The 21,541-nt window shown below is 39.5% G+C and overlaps 2 protein-coding genes across 2 annotated transcripts in view; one reads left to right on the forward strand and one right to left on the reverse strand.

Moving 5' to 3' along the window:
* The window catches only part of sntg2 (syntrophin, gamma 2), a 122,270-nt gene that overhangs the window by 20,098 nt on the left and 80,631 nt on the right, over positions 1 to 21,541 (reverse strand). Inside the window, exons 11-14 of the mRNA XM_059353095.1 lie at positions 17,996 to 18,034; positions 17,258 to 17,374; positions 10,637 to 10,708; positions 10,204 to 10,413 (exon numbers count right to left, since the gene is read on the reverse strand). Coding sequence (XP_059209078.1) covers positions 10,204 to 10,413; positions 10,637 to 10,708; positions 17,258 to 17,374; positions 17,996 to 18,034 — 438 coding nt within the window. The remainder of the gene's footprint in view (positions 1 to 10,203; positions 10,414 to 10,636; positions 10,709 to 17,257; positions 17,375 to 17,995; positions 18,035 to 21,541) is intronic.
* Positions 466 to 21,479, forward strand: LOC131988084 (nuclease SbcCD subunit C-like). Its single transcript, XM_059353094.1, has 2 exons — positions 466 to 2,254; positions 21,296 to 21,479. The coding sequence occupies exons 1-2, from the start codon at positions 489 to 491 to the stop codon at positions 21,378 to 21,380; spliced, it is 1,851 nt and encodes a 616-aa protein (XP_059209077.1). The 5' UTR covers positions 466 to 488; the 3' UTR covers positions 21,381 to 21,479.

Raw genomic sequence — 21,541 nt, forward strand, 5'->3', positions numbered from 1 at the left:
CAAACTCTGGAGCAGTCAGTTATATCAAGGAATGACACCTTAGGCATTTAGTTGGATAATTTGCCCAGTCTTACATGAGCTATAGATGACAATCTGATCAGAATCTGTTTTGGGATTTTTAACTATGTCTCCCAACATCAATAATTTAGTGTAATAAAAGCCTTAGATCTAACAGTAAACCAAGGACAAGGCTCTTTCAAAATAAAAGCCCCACAAACTAACTATATCTTAGTAATTTAGTGACATAAAAAACCTGAGAGGTGCCCCTCCCCTCTCTACTCTGTAATGCTGCACTCATCACCATAGCAACAACACAGCTGAGAATTTGGAATGTTTACAACATAATCAAACTGGTATCCAGTAGCAACAAGAATTAGAATTCATGATGTCATATTGACTATGATGTCATCAGAGTCTGGTGCTTGATGATCAAAGCACATGCACATGATGTCATTTCATGATGTCACATTCTGTTTGACTGGAAACCTATGAATAGGGGACCAGATCGGACAGATATCCAGTTCAGACAGAGATTCAGTTACCACAGAGTTTCAGTTCAGACACACTTTCACTCAATCCAAAGTTTGGTTCTGAGAGAATTTACTTTTACAATGGCAAGCGCTAATAGTAAAAAACAAAGACAGGGGAGTAGACAGGCTGAAATCCAGCAAGCAACAACGCTGGAAAATAAGCAGTCTAACTCCAGGGAGGTTGAACCCCCAATTAATTTCTACCTCAGCTCACTGGAAGAAGAAATCCAGTGTCAGCTGAAGGACGAAGAAGCGAGGCTCACCCAAACTAACACTCAGGGTCGAGTCCTCCTGGATATCCACGAAGACTCACTAGCCACTTTCTTGGATGAGCTTCAAGAACACAAGGATCTTAAACATCAGACCTCCAACACCAAAGATCTTCAAACCGAGTTAGAGCAGATGAAAGCAGAGAACGAGGCCCTTCAAAATGACTTGGAGGCAAAGAACAACGAGCTCCGTGCTTACAAGAGGCTGACTGCAGTGGCAAAAACCAACGTGGAGTTGGAGCTGGAGAGCTATTTGGAAATAGAGAGGGCTCAAACTCAGAAGCTACGCCATGAGTTGACCAAGATGGAAGAAACTCTCCTAAAACAGAAAGAAGAACAGAAAGTGGAGACTACAAGGTTTGCAGCAGCCCTGAAAAACACACAAGATCGGCTGGAGACAGAACGTCAACGCTTTCAGGAAAAAGAATCCATCCTGCAAGAGACAGAGAACTTCACAGCCTGCTGTCTGGCTCAACGCAACGAGCAGACAGACAAGAACAGGAAGCTCATGGCTGAAGCAGAGGCCATGAAGTTGGAGCTTAGGTCTGCAAAGCACCTGCAGGCTGTGGCAAAAACCAACTTGGAGTTGGAATTGGAGAGCAACCTGTGGTATGAGATGGCTCAGCTGCAAGCGGAAAAAGAAAAGAATAATCATCTAATGGCTTCACTCAAAGAGGCTGAGCAAGACAAGTCTTCTCTCGTTGCTCAGCTGGAAAAATCCAAGGCCTCTCATCTTTCCCAGCTAGAGATACAAGCTGAAGAACACAAGAAGACGAGAGCATCACAAAACAAAATCATTGTAGCTGCTCTTAACAAAGTCAAAGAGCAGCTGAAGATTAGACATCTCCAGTGGCAGGAGGACAGGTCTTCCCTCCTGGCACAGATGAAATTATCCCAGGCCGACCATCTCGCCCAGATGGAGACGCAGGCCGACGAAAACAAGAACTCCATGGCTGCACTGAAGAAAAAGCTAGAAGATCAGCTTGAGAGTAGCCGTCTCCAATGGCAGCAGGAGAAAACCTTCCTGCTAGAGGAGAAAAAAAAGTCCAGAGCATCCTATGTGTTTCAACTGGAAGAGAAAAAACGGGACAACAACACCATTGTGGCTGCTCTTAAAGAGGCTGAGAAGCAGTTGAAGACTGGACATCTCCAGTGGCAAGAGGACAAGTCTTTCCTCCAGGCACAGGTGGTAATAACACAGGCCACCCATCGTGCCCAGCTGGTGGTGCAAGCAGAAGAAAATAAGAACCTCGTGGCTGCTCTGAAGCAGGCTGAGCAGCAGCTGGACAGTAATCATATCCAGTGGAAGGAGGAGAAGTCTTCCCTCCTTCAGACCACAGAGGACCTAGAGCAGACGCTGCAGGAAAAGGAGCAGGAGTGGCAGCAGAACGAGAGCTTGATGAGAACCCAGCTTGAAGATCTAGAGAGCCAGATCAACAAAAAGAAGACGAAGTGGTACAGAAAGCTCTTTTAAGAGCTACACAAATCACAGTCAACAAAACATCAGCACACACACACACAAACAGACAAACAGACACTAACGTGCGCACGCACACACACACACACACACACACACACACACACAAACACACAGATACAGTCAAGGAAAGGACAAAGGTCAGCAAACCATGAGAAACACTAATTATAATAATGATAATAATAACAATAATAATAATAATAATAATAATAATAATAATAATAATAATACATAAATAATAATAATTATAATAATAATTAAATAATTAAAGAGAAATTCAAATAAGTAATTACGGGTGGACACACGCACCCGTATCATATTGTTATTAGCGTTTCTCATCATTTGCTGTCCTTTATCCTGTCCTGTACTTTTCTGTGTGTTTGTGTGTGTGTGTGTGTGTGTGTGTGTGTGTATGTGTGGGGGTTGCGGGTGGTAGGGACTTGTGTCTATGTGTGTGTGTGTGGGGGGGGGGGGGGGGGAGGGGGGCTCTCTACAAGCTCAGTGTTCTCTACAATAGCGATGGTGGTGTAGTGGTTAGCATAGCTGCTTCTAAGCAGCAGACCTGGGTTCGATTCCCGGCCATTGCAAATTTCTCTGCCAGTTCATGGCATAGAGTTCAGAGAATCTGCCTTGTTGAAGTGCCCTTGAGCAGACACATTATTCATAAGCAATCGGATCTTCAAAAAACACTGAAACAGTTTTGTAATGGCTGGGTGCTTGGTTGGTTATCCCCATATTTCCGTTCTTTCGTTGCATTTTCAATCTATATTTATCTATGTCTATATTTATATATCTATAATGTCAAAATTAACTGTAAAAAAACACTCGATCACTTTATCTTATGATGTTTTCAAACCTGCACTTTTTAGTGCGACCCAATCCAACTCTGGTTAATTTTCTCCTTTGGGATTTGTTTGGGCAGGTAGTTGCACTTGGGTGTGGACCAAAACAACTGCACCATGATCCTTTGAGGAGGTGGTCTTGGACTGGTCCAAAACAAACTCTGGAGCAGTTAGTTATATCTGGGAATGACACTTCAGGCATTTAGTTGGATTATTTGCCTCTTACATGAGATATGGATGACAATCTGATCTGAATCTGATTTTGGCTTCTTAAACCATGTACCCCAAATATAACTGAAACTATCTATGACCAAATGGCAACTCTGTGGCTACTCCATGGTAAATTATATAGCAAAATCTCTCTCACAGAAATATGTACGAGTCCAGAACACAGGACCTTCGTTCTGTACATCCTGTGTCTCGCTGTGTGAATGTTCTCATGTCTATTCTTAGTAATACAACAAACCAAGGGGGAAAAACACTCAAGTTCACAAACTCTTCAACTGATTTGGAAAATAGCAACCAAACTAAAGGTATGAAAACACCATTAGACACAATTGATTGCATTAGTGTGTTTTCATACCGAATACTTGAGACTATCGACTCCTTGCTGGGTGTTAATGTACCTTGTAAATAAATAATGCCTGGTGAGTCACAATGGAGGCTTTGGAAAAAATAAATAAATCACACATATTCTACTTGTTTCTACTGGTAGGAGGTATTTCCCAGTTGCATTCAAAGAGCAAGTATGTACTGAAAGTAGCATCAGTATTTGAGCGATCTGACTCATGATAGTAAAAATAGCAAGTAAAAGCACATTACAAACAGGTAGCAAGAAGTCATAAACTACTATAACTGCAATATAAAGTGTTTGGTTCTGTATGCGAGTGTTGAACAGTAAATGGAGGCATAGTAAAGTAAGTGAGGAAATTATAAACACAATCGAACATGAAGACAACAAAGCTGAGAAAAAAACTGCCTGTGCTCTTACATTTTTTTCAGTGAGTGTTAGTCTTAGAGCCTCTTGATGGACATAAGACAGCTGCTGCTGAGAATTGCTTAACTTTGCACTCTCCACAAGAGCTGATCACCTTTACACTTTAAACATATTTGCTTAAGAGGCAATTTAATGGCTCATTGATGTGAGGACTAATTCTTTAGGTTACTCGAGCTAAATAAGTTTAAAGTAACAATAACATGTATGGAAAACAGAGCGCTGACTAGCTTTCAATTTTAAATTCAATTAATTTCTTAATAAGAAAAATTTAAAGCAGCACAGGACCTATACATGTCAACAGAAATTACTTTTCATCACATGCAATCACTTCTCCCTGATGAAGCATTAAATTGGTAGGAAGGGGCACTACTGATTAGAAATTAAATACTAAAAGTGGTAACTATTGTCTGAGGAACTTTATTATTCATTAGAAATCTTATCTTCTACACAAACCAAAACTAATGTAATGGTTGGTTGATTGGCTTACTGGCTGGCTGGCTGGCTGGTTGGCTGGTGGATTGACTGATTGGTTGGTTGTTTAGTGGATTGGTTGGTTTATTGCTTGGTTGGTTTGCTGGTTTGTTTGCTAATTGGTTGGCTGGTTTGTTGGTTGGTTGAATAGTTGTTTAGTTGATTGACTGATTGGTTGGTTGGTTTGCTGGTTTGTTTGGTGATTGGTTGATTGGTCGACTGGTTGGTTGGTTGATTGGTTGGTTGGTTGGTTGGTTTATTGGTTTGTTTGCTGGTTAGCTTGCCAATTGGTTGGCTGGTTTGTTGTATGGTTGATTAGTTGATTGGTATATTGTTTGGTTGGTTTGCTTGTTTGTTTGCTGATTGGTTGGATGACTATATATATTTACATCAGGGATGCTAGGTGCCCAAAGTCAAAAGTTCATGGACAATTTTTAATCTTAGATGTAATTTTTTAAATATTAATATGCTGACCATATAATCTGCCCAGATAGTAAAGATAATAACAGAAAATAAAGGAGAATGAATGAACATTGAGCCGGATTTGACAGGTGTATTCTAAACTGAATATTAATCTGAATAACAATTTGTCATGAAAACAGTCTCATCAGACCTCTTAGCCTGGCTTTTACTGGACAGAGGTCTAAGCTTAAGCCTAGTTTGTAAGGGACATAAAGAAAACAATGTAGCATTAGCTTACATTAGCATGTTAGCAATTTTGCTAAGATTAGTCTCTCTGCCGGCATCACTTGGAAACCTATGGAAAGCTAGCTCTGGGTCCGTACTCGGATAATTTGAGCAGTCAATTACACAACACTGCTTGTATGGTAATTAATGCACCTACCTCTTTTCTAGGCAGCATTCAGTCCAATATGGCGGACGCACTGTCAGTGCGCCCTCTGTTGGCAGTTGCGCAAACACCACTAGAGTGTCGCCTTTTACTATTGACACCTCTTTGCTAATGGGTTGCAACATGCTGAAGCTTAACATACATCTGTAGCATCACAGAGATTTGCATCTGTTCTCATAGCACAGTAGCAGACGTAGTGAAGTCACAGAAAAGGGGTGAGACAGTTTTTACAAGTCATTGTTAGGGATTATATATATATTTTCTGAGTAAAGAGGATCAATATCTGTCACCAGGATAACACACTGCATGTGTGATAACAGCCAGATAAAGAAACTGACGGTCTGTATCTCTCCCCCTCTACTATCAAAAAGATCTCTCGGTCTCTCATTGCCACACACATGCATTACATACAGTAAATGCTCTGGTAAACAAACCATCAATTTAAAAACACATTCAGTGGAACACAAAGAGCTGATTCATAAGTATTCAGCCCTGATCCATGATAGTAGGGATTTAGCGTTGAGTGAATCCACTTTAAATATAAAGTGCAGCTCGCACCAGCCATCATTACACACTCACAGATAAAATCTCTAAACATCTGCCCTCTGATGAAACATAGCTGACCGCAGTCAGAATTATGACACACCAGTAGCTGCATAAAAAAGCAAAACAGTGTTTGAAATACCAACAAAAATACTGTGCTGAGCTAAGACAGCACAGGCAGACTTTTTAAACATCAGTGCCAAATTCACAAGAAGCCTGACAAAATCTCCAAAAACATTCCACAAAAAACAAGTTGGCCAACTCATTGTAAGATGGTTCAACAATGGCTGTTAAAATTAAACTGTCCCGAACCATCCAGAACAGTGGTGAATCACCAACCAACAGTCACTTGTTGATTCACCACTGGTGTGAAGACTTACTTAAGAGCAATGACATAACCTTGCCCCTAAGACTAAACAAAAAAAAGTCTACATTCTAGTTATTATTTCTGAATGTATCCAAAACAAATGGTAGTGTTTTGGAACATTATCTTCTTTGACTACTAGACCAACTCACTCTTAAAATCAAATGTTTCCAGGGATGAAAGTCTTTTCTGGCTTGATGTTAAAAGCCACTTACAATAAAAAACAGTTTTTGCCTGAACTTTAAGGGTCCAATACATCTTGTACCAAAACATTACTTGTTGCATTGACGCAAATAACTATTTCACTGGATATGAGAGAGGAGGGCAGGTTATATTGACCTCAAGTACTGAAGAAAAATCAAGCAGCAAACTAATTTCAATTACTGCATGAATAGAATTCTCTCCCACAAGACAAATGCGATTCTAGCTTTAAAATACTTCAAAGCATCTTCAGAAAAAGAGACATCAGTAACTATAATTATCATTTTGTCTTATTTTCTCAGAGATAGTCTGTATCTCCATCTGTTGTGACTAATGTTTTATGTAATGTTACATGGCATGCACATCGTGGTGATAGTTATCATGTCGGTCTATTGATGTCTCAGCACTGCAGAAAAACCTGGCTGCACCTATCATCATTTCAGAAAAACGCTCCGGCTTGTTTGCATTTCTTTAAACCAACCACAATCTTCTTGTGTGGCACCTAACCCAGGATGTGGCAGTGGGGCCCTTGCAAAATATGTAGTGGACAAAGCGCCAGGGGAAGCAGTAAGTAATAGCATCAGAAAAAGCTTGCCAATCGCTGGCTTATCAGTTGACCCCTGACCTTCACTTACTAAATGTTACTCAAAGTAGGGCTGGGCGATATATATATGTAAAAGACTTATCAATATATTTTTTAAATGTGATATGTAATTAGACCATATCGCATATATTGATATAGTTCAAATTTCAGCTGCATGTGATCCGTGATCCAGGCAAGCTGCTTTATATAAAAATGCTGCCCTTAATAGGGTTTGTCATATTTAGTTATTTTGTAATGTTCGTTATTCTTTTCTCATATAAATATATTTATCTCAGAAAAAGTTTGGCCTATTCTATTTCGGAGGCTTTTTTTATTTAAATGTGCACTTTATGGAGGTTTGATTTGAAAAAAAGGACCTCCTGTTGTTATATAGTGTTTATGTTGACTTAAATAAACGGCTTCAATAAAACTACTACTACTACGTGACATGTCATATTTGGCTTTGACTTCAACTGAACATTTGCTCTCACGTACAAAATATCGGGATATATACAGTGGCGGATTTAGCAATTTGGGGGCCCAAGGCGAATTTAGCTAGGGGGCCCTTCAAATCCTTACTTTTAACAAAAAGAGTTTTATGTTATTTAATTCTGTTGACTTTTTTTGCTGTATATATATATATATTTACAGCATATATACACACACACACACTGTAAAAAAATGTTTGTAGAAATTACAGTAAAACACTGTAAAATTGCATCTGAAATAGGTCGTAAACATTGTACATCACCCTAGTAGATACATTTAGTTACTGTAAATCAAAGAATAGTATAACACTTTAAATTCTACAGCCATAAACTGTAGAAAAGAAAGTAAAGTTGTAAAGTTAATGGAGAAATACCATGATGAACGTGGTTAAAATCCTGCTGCTAGGTGAGCACCATGGTGACACTCACCTGACGCTGTTTACGCACTGTTGGAATGTAACTAACAGTGGTGGAATAAGTATTCAGATCTCTTACTTAAGTAAAAGTACTGATATAACACTGTGAAATTACTCCACTACAAGTAAAAGTCCAGCATTCAAAACTTACTGAGGTAAAAGTAAAAAAGTATCAACATCAAAATGTACTTAAAGTATCAAAAGTAAAAGTACTCATCATGCAGAATGGCTCCACTCAGATTGTTTTTTACATTTTACATATATTATTTGATTATTATTATTATTGATAGATTTATGTAAGCAGCGTTTCACTGTTGTCAAGATAGGGATCATTTCAACTATACATATGTATACATATAGGCTATATACACTGTAAAAACAAAAATCTGTTTAAATTACGGTAAAATACCAGCTGTGGTTGCCAGAACTTCACCGTAAAAATACAGTGAGCGTATGTAAATGTAAATATCAGCAAAAACTGTAATTTTATACTGAATAATCCCATTACTTTTAGGATAATTGTGTCATCATGGTATTTCTCCATTAACTTTACAACTTTACTTTCTTTTCTACAGTTTATGGCTGTAGAATTTAAAGTTTTATACTATTCTTTGATTTACAGTAACTAAATGTATCTACTAGGGTGATGTACAATGTTTACGACCTATTTCAGATGCAATTTTACAGTGTTTTACTGTAATTTCTACAAACATTTTTTACAGTTAGTTACTAGTTTGCAGTTTACGTTAACAGTCACTGAAAACGTTGGGCCACAACGCCGGATCATCTCCGATGATGACAACACTTTCGTGGTGGTCAACAGAATCAGGACTGCTACTCACCACCTCCTCATTGTTGACATCTCTTCTGTCAGAGCTCGAGCATAACGCGGTTACTATGGTTACCTCCTCCCCTTCTGAATTAGCCGCTGCCTCCTGCTGCTCCTCGACAACCGGCGGTGTCGTCGAAACATTAAAAAATGTTGTCAACTTCGGGAGTGTGTCATTTTTTGATTTCGCCTCCTCCCGCTTCCTTCTTTTGGTGGCACCACTTGGGTAGTTTCGCTTCATTTTCCAACTGTTGATATCAATTTCACCGCTCACGTAACGTCTTCCAAACTTCCCTCCACTGCCGTCACATAACTTTGGAACTCTCGCGATCATGACCTGGATGGAATAGTCCATTATAACACGAAATGGAGGGGGTGTAGACGGATACTTTATTTCTTTGTATTTTAGTTTGTTGTCTTTGTTTCCGATTTAAACATACAAATTTACATTTACATTTAAAAACGCAATGGCTGGGGATCACTGAGGGCCCCGATTCCCAGCTGAATGGAGAGTGGGCAGCTGGTCTGGGGGCCCCTGCAGTTCGGGGAAGTTGGTGGGGCCCCAGGCAGTTGCCTACCTTGCCTCTATTGTAAAACCGCGTCTGGATATATATCGTACATCGATATTCAGCCTAAATATATCGGGATATGACTTTTGGTCCATATCGTTCAGCCCTAACTCAAAGAGACAGGTACCGACCAGGAAAGGATTCAAAATGACCACAAAGAAACATAAACATAAAACAACTACACAGAGACCAGACAGACATGCAAAACAGCTGCAAAGAGACTCAGACACACAGAACAACTATGAAAAGGGGCAAAGCAACTACAAAAGAGACTCAAAGTGACTACAAAGAGACCTAAAGCAACTGCAAAGCGACTATAAATGACTACAAAGTGACTAAAAAAGAAGGAGGTATAAAACATACAAAGAGACTCAAAATTACTACAAAGTCACTAAAAATGAATACAATGAAACACAATGCAACTACAAAGAGACAAAAAAACAACAAAAAGTCTGTGGTGGGGCCTTTTGCATGTCTGAGCCCAGGGGCCCATTGTTTCAGAATCCACCCATGTTTAGTATCTTCTAAATATACTTTGACATCTTTTGCATGCTAGTTCTCTAGCCTCTGGCACTAAAAACCAAACAAGCAGAGCTATGGTCTTAATTTCTGCATACATCAAATGCTTTATGTCGCCCTTTGAGGTTGGGAAAAGGTGTTGTGAGACGCTCCCCTTCTTTGAGAACTCCTTTAATCCAAGAAGCGTAAGGCAAAACCGACAACCTCTAAAACAGCAACAGAAACTCTTGCCATGTTATGTATGAAAATACTTACTCGTATTCGCTGCACCTCCAAGAAGACAGCTCTTTGGAAGGACCTCTCCCAGATAGCCAGGTCCGTGGCCAGCTCTACCCTGAAGGTGTGGCTCTGGCCGTGGCCGACCAGAATACTGAAGCACAGCGACTCATTGTCCTGCTGCTCAGGCGAATGTTCAAGTCCCAAGTAGAGCCTCGCCTGGAGCCAGCAGTCCTCTGCCATCCACAGCTGTAACACAAAATATTAATTATTCCATGCTTGGGAAAAGAGGTTTGAGGATCAGCAATAGCACCTCAGGTCAAGAGAGCTCTATTTAGTAGGCTACCTGTATCACTAATCTATCTGTTAAAAAAAAGAGAGACAAGGTAGCCACCTGTACTTAGATGAATGCTGCAGTGATCAAATTTTGATTATCTCTGATGCACATCACAGCCCACTGCTCTTAACGTACCTTGTGGACCTTGAAAAGAACCTCATAGAGGTTATATGTTGTTTCAGCTTGTCCCCAGTCAGCAGCACTGATCTAAGAAACAAACATCAAGGAATGTGAGATGAAGAGGCAGCACTTCAAAACAAGCTTTTTTTGTACTTGTTAGCAGCACCTCCCTATACAAATACTAAATGCAAATGAGAGCTCAGCAGGTGGTTTACAGTGGTTGTGTAAATGGTTGGATGGCTGAACAAAATGGATTTATCCTGTTGCACTTTGCAAAGATAGAAAATATGCATCCTGAAAGGCTTCATCCACAAAGATGAGGGTACACAGGAGAGGAGCTCAACGAAAGAGATGCGTATTTAAACATCCCACATCACTTTTTCTTTTTTTAAACTGCAGAGAGTAGAGCCCGATCAATATTGGATTTTTTAAGGATGATTTGGTCCAGGGGTACCCATGAGCCCTTTAAAGACATGCCCACTTTATGCTAACCCCATTCAGTTTGGGCAGTTTTTCTCATGCAGTACAAGTATGTTATGTCAGATATTGTATTTGATTATTTCTGCATAATGGGGTCCTAAACAGTCTTTGAATTGCATAAACTGGGCAGACACAAAGTACTATTGTAGAAACAACAACCAGGGCATACACAGGAAAGAGGTTCAGGGACAGAGATGCTTATTTAAAGATCCCACATAACTTTTTCTTTATAAAATAGCTGTAGAGAGTAGAGCCGGACTGATATTGGATTTTTGAGGATGATTGGGTCTAGGGGTACCCACAAGCCCTTTACAGACATGCCCACTTTATGCTAACCCCATGCAGTTTGGGCAGTTTTTCTCATGTATTACAAATGTGTTCTATCACATATTGTATTTGAATATTTCTGCATACCGGGGTCCTAAAAAGTCTTAGAATTACATAAATTGGGCAGGCACATAATATTACTGTAGAAACACAACAACCAGGCATACACAGGAGAGGAGCTTAAGAAGATAGATATGTATTTAAAGATCTCACATAGCTTGTTATGTTTTGTTTTTTTAACTGTAGAGAGTAGAGCTCAATCAATATTGGAACCTTGAAGGGATTGGGTCCAGGGGTACCTACAAGCCCTTTACAGACATGCCCACTTTATGCTAACCCCATGCAGTTTTTAATATTTAGGTCTGATCGATATTGGATTTTTGAGGAGATTGGGTCCAGGGGTATCCACAAGCCCTTTACAAACATGCCCACTTTATGTTTCAGCAGTTTTTCTCATGCAGTACAAATGTGTTATATCACATATTGTATTAGAACATATCTGTAAACTGGGGTCCTAAAAAGACTTGGAATTGCATAAATTGGGTATGACTGGGAAATTGATAGCCCTACGTATAGCCATTTCAATGCAGTGAAAGTCTTACTAAACACAAAAGAAGCTACATTTAAAGGAGCACCAGTGGTGAGGACTGAATGAAGGTTAAATAGACAGGTACACAGTGTTGTGTGCTGAAGCAGCAAACTGGTTTCACAAAGTGGCTGTCCTTACTGATAAAGCTATTTTATGTCAATTTAAAAACCAGGTCTTAAAGAGGGTGGCAGATCTGAATCAGATAACCATATAAAGCTACGGTGTGAAGGAATTACTAGAGTGGTGCTTCAAACATTCTTTGTTTAAAATTAATGACAATGCTAAAAGTAAGCAGGATGCTACACCAAGCACATTTTTATACACACTAACTGAGACTGATAAGAGGCTACTCAGTGCATTTTGTTTTCCACAGTGTGTTTCATTAAAGCACAAGCACTAATGCTACAGTATCCTGGAACAGATTCAGGTCCTCTCTACCTCAGGGATATTGGCTACAGCCATAATTCAACAAAAGCCGGTGGACAGGTCTGGCATTTCACAACCCACCAGCTGCATAATGCTTTCAGTTCATGGAACCATAGTTCCAACGACATTACAACACAGCCATTATGTTAAATGCAGTCTGTTAGAATTATTGCTGATGACTTTTCTCATCAACACCTCGTCAACATGATTTGTTGGTCCCACTCAATTGGGCCGTGTCAAGTAAAACAATACTTTATTTTTGCAGCTGCTCTGCATTCTGATCAAGTTTACTGCTGCACTCACCTGCTCTCAGGCTTTAGTTATGTTCCTTTTTTTGTTCAAGCTAAAGGCACAAAAAAAGTTTTTTTTTAGTTTGGTTCAACTTCAGATACTTTAGTCTCAGCATCAGAAATCATCTTGCATTTCTTTGCCTTTGGCATGTTCAGGTAAAAGGAGACTTTAGAGAGACTTCCTGCAGCATTTCAACAGATTTTGTACCATATGTTGCACATTCAGGCAATCCCTTTATGGTAACAAGTATCTTTGCAGAGGCATTAATGCTGCTGTAGAATGAGATATATTCATATAAAGCATATAACTTACCACTAAGTATTTTTAACAAATAGCCATTTAAAGTTTTTGGAAACTTTCCTCCAGAGCACTAATAAGTGAAGTCCCTAGAGAAAACACAGGTATCACCCACACTGCTGCTGGAACATCTCTAGTTTTCCCTTTGCTGTGGCAATGCCCCAAGCAGAATGAGAGGCAGCCCGCCTCCACACAGGCCTGTTTGATGGTATCAACAAGCTCAGTTTGAGAGTCTCTGCTTAAACAAGACAAGAATATTGTCCCTGCCATGGAAACAAACAGCTGGAGTTATCCTCTCTAATCTCACAAGCAGCAAATGTAGAGAGGGAATTGCCAACATGCTCCACAGCAGGCACATAATCCAAGATGACCTACAGTACATTACTCATAGATACATGAGTGGCATCAAGCATCCACGTTATCCTGGTGAGATGAAGTACCTCATTTCCTCCAAAGAGGCTGGTTTCAGTGGCAAGTCAAAGTGCAGGGTTGGGGAAATTGACTGTTGGCTAAGAAACAGCTGTCCGACCCTCACAGAACTCTTGAGGGATTATTATTTTGTATAATATCATATTTTCATTCTTGCTGCGAATGAAATGAAATCACAGGAGGTGGTGCTCATGCGGCAGCTGCCTTTTAAAACGACCTCACTCCTCTGACAATGCCATTCAGCTAACCCCCAGTTGTTGGTATGGTGTTACCAACCAGGTGGCCCATGTTAGTGTGAGTTAACCTTCATTAGCACTGTGGGCTCTGTTGCCAATGTGAGCCATTATAGCGCTGTTCATGGATATAAAGAGAACCCGATACATTGTTGGAGGTAGGACTCCAATGAAGAGGCTCAGTGGTGGATGATGCCAACTTCCATATATATCATTACCGGGATCATCTGCATTTATGTGCCCGTAGAGGATACAACTTCTGCCGCTAACTTGAATGGTTAAAAATCTTTTTTTTCTAGCAAGCAGCCCTTCTAGACTTTCCAAATGGACAGAAGGGATCAAGTTTCAATATTGAAATGAATCATTTTGCGAGGGAAATAATGGTTAAAAAAATATGTGATCTGCTTATTGACAGATGTCTTTTTCCCAATGTAAATCTATGGGATTAAGTCTTTTCGAGCCCTGTGGCATCACCTGATGTTGAAATTCCTTATTTAGGCCACTAGGAAAATTGTCTTGAAAACCCTGCATTGTACTTGGGGGGGTTTAGTGCTGTCAGCTAGCACTGCTACCTCCATGTATGCTTGTGACTTTGAATTTCAATCAAACTCATGTGGAGGCAATCCCGGCCCAGAAAGAATTTTGTTCTGAATCTCATGAACAGCACCTTTAATGTAGCCTTACACTATTCGGATCAGTCTCTCAGAAAGCCTGCACAAGGATTGCCTCTAATAACTATAGGGGGTCATGAAATTTGAATTTTAAATATTTAATAGACCAATCATCTTTATTATCTTTGTCTGCCTTCCTGTTTCAAGTGGAGAATCAACTGAGATGCTGCACTGGAAGCAGCATCATATCTGTGAGATACTGAATTTCAGCTTTCAGGACATCCATTATCACGGTCATGCTGTCACTGTCACCACAAGGTGAGAGGTCCCTCTTGAGAGATAAGGTCCTCAAAATATTAGTTTATAAAACCTCACAAAGGGTGATAGGAAACACCAGGGACTGAGACAGGGCCCCAAACACACAGTCTGCCTTTCAGGTGCAGCTTAGAGCATGATTGAAAAACCTGTTAAAATTTAGAGGAGACAAAACACAGGCATGCACACCTTTGCTTGGGAGCCTTCAAAACAGAGATGAGCCACAACAGCTTGTCAAACAGAGTTAAAGTATGACGAAAGCTCTCCAGCCAGAGGAAGGACAGGCCATGAGAGACTGAACAACTCATAATGTGCACACCGCACCTTGGCACTGTAAATCCCAGCATCCAGAGAGTAAACATGATTAACCTGCTGAAACACTTGCCAATGAAGAAGATGAAAGAGGCACATTTTGGACTACAGTGGTTTTTATACTAATGGGAGAACACAGCTTATGTCACATTGCAAACAAACACAGCACAAAAGGCTAGATTCCCTTTGTTCACGAGCCCTGGCTGTCAGACACAAACATTTTAGGCTAATACTGGACCTGTATTAAATGTCATCTAATGGCCAGTGGCCACTTTGGATTCTCTCAGACCGCATGCAGGTCGGAAACATTTTCTAAATTATACAGTGAAGTTTTAGTTCCACTGATTTGTTAATTCAATGCAGGCTAGAATTAATTTAGGTAACATACTCTGCTTTAGAGGTCGTCTGAAAAGCTAACCCTAAAACGATTTAATTAAAGTTGGTGTGAGTGCAGATTTTCCACACCAGGTAAAAGTACTCACTGAATATGTTTGGGCCAAATTTGATCAGATAGAAAGATAATGAATATTGGCAGTCAAAGGCTATAGTTTCAAAATATAAGCGTGCAGATTCATTAAGCTGTGTTGTAAGCATTAACCATCAATTGTAACCTCAATAATTAAGGCCATCAAATCCTGGGCAATAATAACTGTGATGTGAGTACGTTGATGATGATCCTGTACTGCGCCACCATTGTCACAGTGGGGAACACTGTTTTGAATGTCAGTAAGGACAGAATGCATATGCAACCAAAAGGAGTGATTTGCTGAAGATGCCAAAATGCCAAAATGCAGGATTAGGGGATCTTTAATGGATGATAGCAGGTCAACAGTAGATTGTGTATATCATCTGAAAGCTGAGAACCTGAAGATTAATGTGAGCATTGTCAAGCTATTCTACTCATAAATATGCAATTAAATGTATAAGAACATTATAATATGAGTATATGAAGACCATTCTCATTATGTCCCATAAGGTGAAGCAGAATTCCTGGCCTACACAGAATTGGTGCTGTATTAAACCACTTTTTACACATTGAGAATTGATAAAAAATAGATTTCTGCAAGGACTGCATTTTTGTTCTAGTGGTTGTAAAGTTAAATGAGGTTGTGATTATGCTAGAGGTCATTTTGCACAGTGAGGTCAAGTTTCGTTGAATCTAAAAGAATCTCAGCTTTCCAGTCATACCCAATTTATGCAGTTCACAGACCCTAGTATGCAGAAATATCCAAATACAATCTGCAAAAAAAGAACTACATTTTTCTATCCCAAACTGCATGTGAAGAAATGCATAGTTTCTACCCTAAATTACATGTGATTAGCATAATCTGTAAATATGGGCATGTCTGTAAAGAGGAGACTCATGGGTAACCATAGAACCATTTGGGGCCATGGCCATGTCAGGTTTTTCCTTGCTAAAATTTAGCTCAAGTTTGGTGCATTATTTAGCCTCTCTAACATTATCTTTAAGCATTAAGACTGAGCCCTAAAAACAAAACAAACAACATTTTAGCATGCTGGTGGACCAGCAGATCTTTAAGGGGTTAACTAGTAAACTGGCAGCTGTGGCTCCGTGGGTAGAGCGATCGTCTACTGATCGGAAGGCTGGTGGTTCGATCCCTGACCGTGGCAGCCTACATGTCGAAGTATCGTTACTGAGCCCCAAATTGCTCCTGATGCTGCGTTCATCAGTGTATGAATAAATTCCCAGTGGTGGCAGGTGGCACCAGTATGAATGTGTGTGAGAACTGGTGAATGAGCGTAGTGTGTAGTGTAAAGCACTTTGGATAAAAGCGCTATATAAGTGCAGTCCATTTACCATCTGGTGTATCCACTGTGATACATGCTGAAAGATCCAATAAACATCATATTTTTATAATGAAAACAATAATAGTGTATAACCCTCGATTCACTACCACGATGCAGTCAACCCCGATCAAAACAGATATAAATTCATCACCAGTTACTGCATGCCCGTCTTCTCTTATTCAATAATAACTGAAGCATACAGTATTTTACAGATGCTGCCCACTTGTTTCAGAAACACAGAGCTGCACTGTGGGGGACAATCACAGATCAGTGAGCAGCAGCATAAATAAACACTCTTATTACATTAAAACCAACTTTTAAAAAAGGCCATGAAAATATTGTTGTGCTCCGCTGAATCCACACTATAAATCATTTGCACCCGTTTTGAGTTATGTTACGTGTTTTGCGGGCTAATGTGATGTGAACTTCAGATTTTGGACAAAAAAAACTTTAAAATGAGGCCAATTAAATCTGAATGGGATATTAAATGTTTATGATATGATAGAAGACTAGTTACCGGGGGACTTCTGAAGATATGAAAATATGGTCCTCTCAGTGCCAGGAACTTGAATGCTGAAGTTTTACCAGCGGTGCTACCCTCGGGGCTTTCACACGCCCAGCCCATGTGAACAATCTGTGGAGATATAAGATGACAATGACACAAACTTACTTTTTGATAAAAGAAAGAGAAAATATATACGTAAAAGACATCTGTACTTGCTCAATAAACAGACCAGAATAGCAACACAGTCAAGGGGGTTAAGGTGAAGAATGAGAGAGGCATCTATAAAATAACACATACAAAGTAACCCCAATGTAATGTACCTTATATCTTTCTCATAGACTTTCTTCAAAGCAGCATATCTATACTCTATGTCCTGTTCTGCTTCATCTGCTGCACTCTATCTACAATAGATCCTGTGATAAAATAATGCACATCACTTTCTACATGCTATTCTTGACAACTTCCTGACCACCTGAATGAATAAGTGTTCCCAAGCTGTTTATGGGCCCATGGCTGAAAGAGAGCAGCCAGGAGAGGTGCGGTTTTATGCAGATGATGCAATTCTGTACACCTGTAAAACATTTCCTGAACAGTGATCTCTCCATGTAACGAGATAAATGACACACTATCTTTGAGGCATCACCTATAAAGTGTGTGATACCTTTAAGGACTGATTTGATTCTGGCTCCTGTCTGTATCTACACTTGCATCATCAATTGAAAGTATAAAGAGTATACGGTGTCAGCATACCTGATCATCTGAGGAGCAGTATTTGTTGACGATCTTTATCTGTGACAGAAATAAAAACATCAATGACATACAATTACAAAAATCTATTCAATACACAATATCATAGAAAGGTATCCTGATCCCTTAAAACACCTGGAAATTAAATAGTTGAGATAGTCATGAGAGGCATAACACAAATTATCAAATAAAGTTGATACATTTTTGCTGTGCCCTGACTGCAGGTAAATCTAAGAAGTAGAAAATACAGTTAACAGTTTTTATTTTTTTCCATCAAATATGCATACATTTATGTAGAGTTCTCAATAACCTCACACTTGGTAGGTTTATTACTGTGGACCACAGGACGTGCAGTGTCAAGTGCTAGCTCTTGAGATCTATGTGACATATTCATTAGTAGTATTTTGTGTGCACACTGTGTAGTGTGTATTGAGTATTACATTGCCCAACGGTATGCTAGGTAGAGCTTGCTCTTTGTTGCTCAATATTGTTCCCCGCTTAGACTGTATATAAGAATTGGGATTAGGTACCGTGACATCCCCCAATGGTTTGGGGACTATTTTGTGGCATATTGGTTGTCAACATCATGTATGTATGTATGTATATATATACATATATATATATATATATATATTTGGACGAGAGGACAGAGCTGGGGAGGGTGACGCCAAGTTACAAGCTACCGTTAGCACTACCTAGAGAGCCCGGTGAGAAAGGTGTTTCCATAATCGAACTTAAAACACATGGCGAAAGGGTAAAAGTTCTAAGATGAAAACAGTGTGCCATGGTAGCGACTTAACAATCACAAATTAGCCAGGCCTTAAAGCATACCCTACTTTATCACCAATTTTACTCTAAATGGTACAAAAATATATGAATTGGAAACCATGCTGTATTGAAGAAGACTTGAAACTAGTGATTGAGACCATAAACTTATTGTTCACTAAGGTAGTAAATTGAGTGAGAAGTAGGATCATTTTCTCATTGACTACTTTACAATCTGAGTTCTTTTTGCAACCAGTGGAGTCGCCCCCTGCTGGCCATTAGAAAGAATGCAGGTGTAAGGCAATTCCACTTTTCAGACCCAGAGGTTGCCGCTTGGTTCACGGAAATAGCCTGGTTGTTACGAAATTATGCATGGACTCCAGCACTGCTTTGGATCACAACTGTGTCATGGCAGGACTGAATAAGGGTCGACTGTGAAGTTGTTTGGTTGAGTGGTTCATGAGAAAGCTGCAAGTTCCAATACCGGAGGCCAAGCAATCAACTTGTTCCAAACAGAACCGTTTTGAACAGGCACAAGACACTGCACACGTTTTTATGAATAAGCTGCTTTTTCTTCATTTTGAAGGTTCACATTGAGCAGAAAGTATAAAGTTAGATTCTCAGAAAGCTGGAAATTTACTTTTTGCAGTGAATATCTTGGAGGTGATGATGATGAAAAGTATTGCAAATCAGTGAAAAACATTTTCAAGACTGAATAGACCCTGCTGTGTCAGCAGATCACTCTCAGCATGGTGGCTGCTCGTGTCTTGCCTCACCTCGTTACAAAATTAAGGTAAAATTTCACCTGAAATCCTTATGTAATCCTTACATAATTAGGCGCTAACAAGCTGCCCAATTCTTTCTGCTTTAGTCTATATAAAAGAACATCAAACAGCATCAAGTAGTCGTCCGCCCTGCCAGATGACAGTCATCCACAATAAAAACACACGAGGGACCCCAAGGGCGTCATAGAGTCTATTTAGAGGTTGTAGGTCATTAAAACAAAAGTTCCGCTCCTTCCCAATGCGGGCACACAATTACACCCTGATTGGCCATTTAGCAATCACACTCAACGTCCGTAATTAGGTGATGCAGACATGAATTAATCACACTTTTTAAAAAAGGCAGCTGTGCGATCGATGGGCATACAGTACGTCTGCATCCTTAGCAAAAATGCATCACATCATCAGTATGATAATCAAAGTGAAATAGGAGGAAATGAGAGAGAGAGAGAGAAAGAGAGAGAAAGAGAGAGAGAGAGAGAGAGAGAGAGAGAGAGAGAAAGAAAGAGAGTATGCATGCCGAATGACTACTTTGCAGTCATTAATTAGGTATGAGAGAGGCAGCAGAAGGGGAGAGGTGCCACTGTGACTCCATGAGTGCTTGTCAGGAAGGGTCTATTAAAACCATCCTACACTGCCGTTTATGTGGCTATGAAAAATCAAAAGGGCAAAATACATGTGGGCACAACATATTTATTTTATGTTTCTATGTTTTCGTTATTAAGATGCTGATATTGACTTTTAACGACCATAAGTGGATAATAGGATAAAATTCACAATCTGACATTTTGTAATTCCATAAACTAAGAATCTGCCCACAGTGATTACTTAAAATAACCACATAAATCCCATCAAATGATGTGTTTGCATTCACATAACTATTATGATGCACGGCATTTATACAGAGGGCAGGAGGTGATATATCCATATACTGCATGGATTGGAGATTAAAGTGACAACATAAGAGTGTTGGATGAACCTGTACAGAGCAGTTATCATCAGAAAATTGAAATTCATATTGGATCTGATCCATACAAATTGAAGAAAAGCCAGTTTTCCCATAACTTAATCGATTTGCCAAGTGTAGAAGTGATCGTCATCATGAATTACCTCGTCCTCCAGACCTCCTACTAGATGCCAGATGAAAGCGTACAAGAGTAGACAAGAGGTTGAGACAATTTTGTGTGCCGCTGGGACCTTGGAACAATAGCAATATTGTAGAATTGCTCTCCTGTCTTTCCCTGGAGTGAGTAAATATGCTTGGGAAATACATTTTTTATATATTGCTAATTCAAATTCAATATGTACCACTGGTGTCATGCTACTTGCTAGCTAACTTTTGCTAAAAAAGCAAAACAAGGGAAGTTGTCACAGCACATTGTACGTGAATGGTAATATCAACTCGCAGCATGTTTATTGCAATGCAATGAAGAATCTGGTAAAAAAACAAAACATTATTCAAGGTTTTTATATGAAACATGCATGCAAAATTATATATTGGTGATATTGGTTGCAAACCCTATCATTATATTAATATTTTGCAAAGAAACCTAGTAACAAAAAAAAGTGATAAATCCATGAATTACAACCATAATACCAGCTGAACTATCAGTTTCTTGATCTGTTGCACCCCTAATGGCAGAGTATAACCACTTCCTCTGCAGTAAGCTCCAATCACAGTACAACCACATTATCAGCTACAATTGCCTTTATGTCCTATTTTAAAAAATTAAAGATAGCTCTTGTTTTTTTCTAGTGATTGGATCGATTCACATTCGATCAACATTTGTGCAGTGTTGGTAGCTGTTGCATCAGAACGTGGATCTAGTTGCCTGCCCTGATTTGAGAAGTCACATCGAAAGAATCTATGTATACGAGATTCTCTAAGAACTCATAAAAAATAAATAAACAAAAATCAACTGGATTACACAATGTTGAGCCAGTATTTATGCTTAAATTATCCCCTTGTACAGTTGGATGAAATAAGGGTTCAATCAAGGTC

Source organism: Centropristis striata, chromosome 16 (assembly GCF_030273125.1).
Source record: "Centropristis striata isolate RG_2023a ecotype Rhode Island chromosome 16, C.striata_1.0, whole genome shotgun sequence".
Taxonomy (NCBI): domain Eukaryota; kingdom Metazoa; phylum Chordata; class Actinopteri; order Perciformes; family Serranidae; genus Centropristis; species Centropristis striata.

Excerpts from the sequence above, each read along its gene's own strand:
- LOC131988084 (XM_059353094.1), top strand. The coding sequence starts at position 489 with ATGAATAGGGGACCAGATCGGACAGATATCCAGTTCAGACAGAGATTC. Across the intron at positions 2,255-21,295 it reads AACAAAAAGAAGACGAAGTG|TGATTGGATCGATTCACATT; the intron begins GTACAGAAAGCT and ends GTTTTTTTCTAG.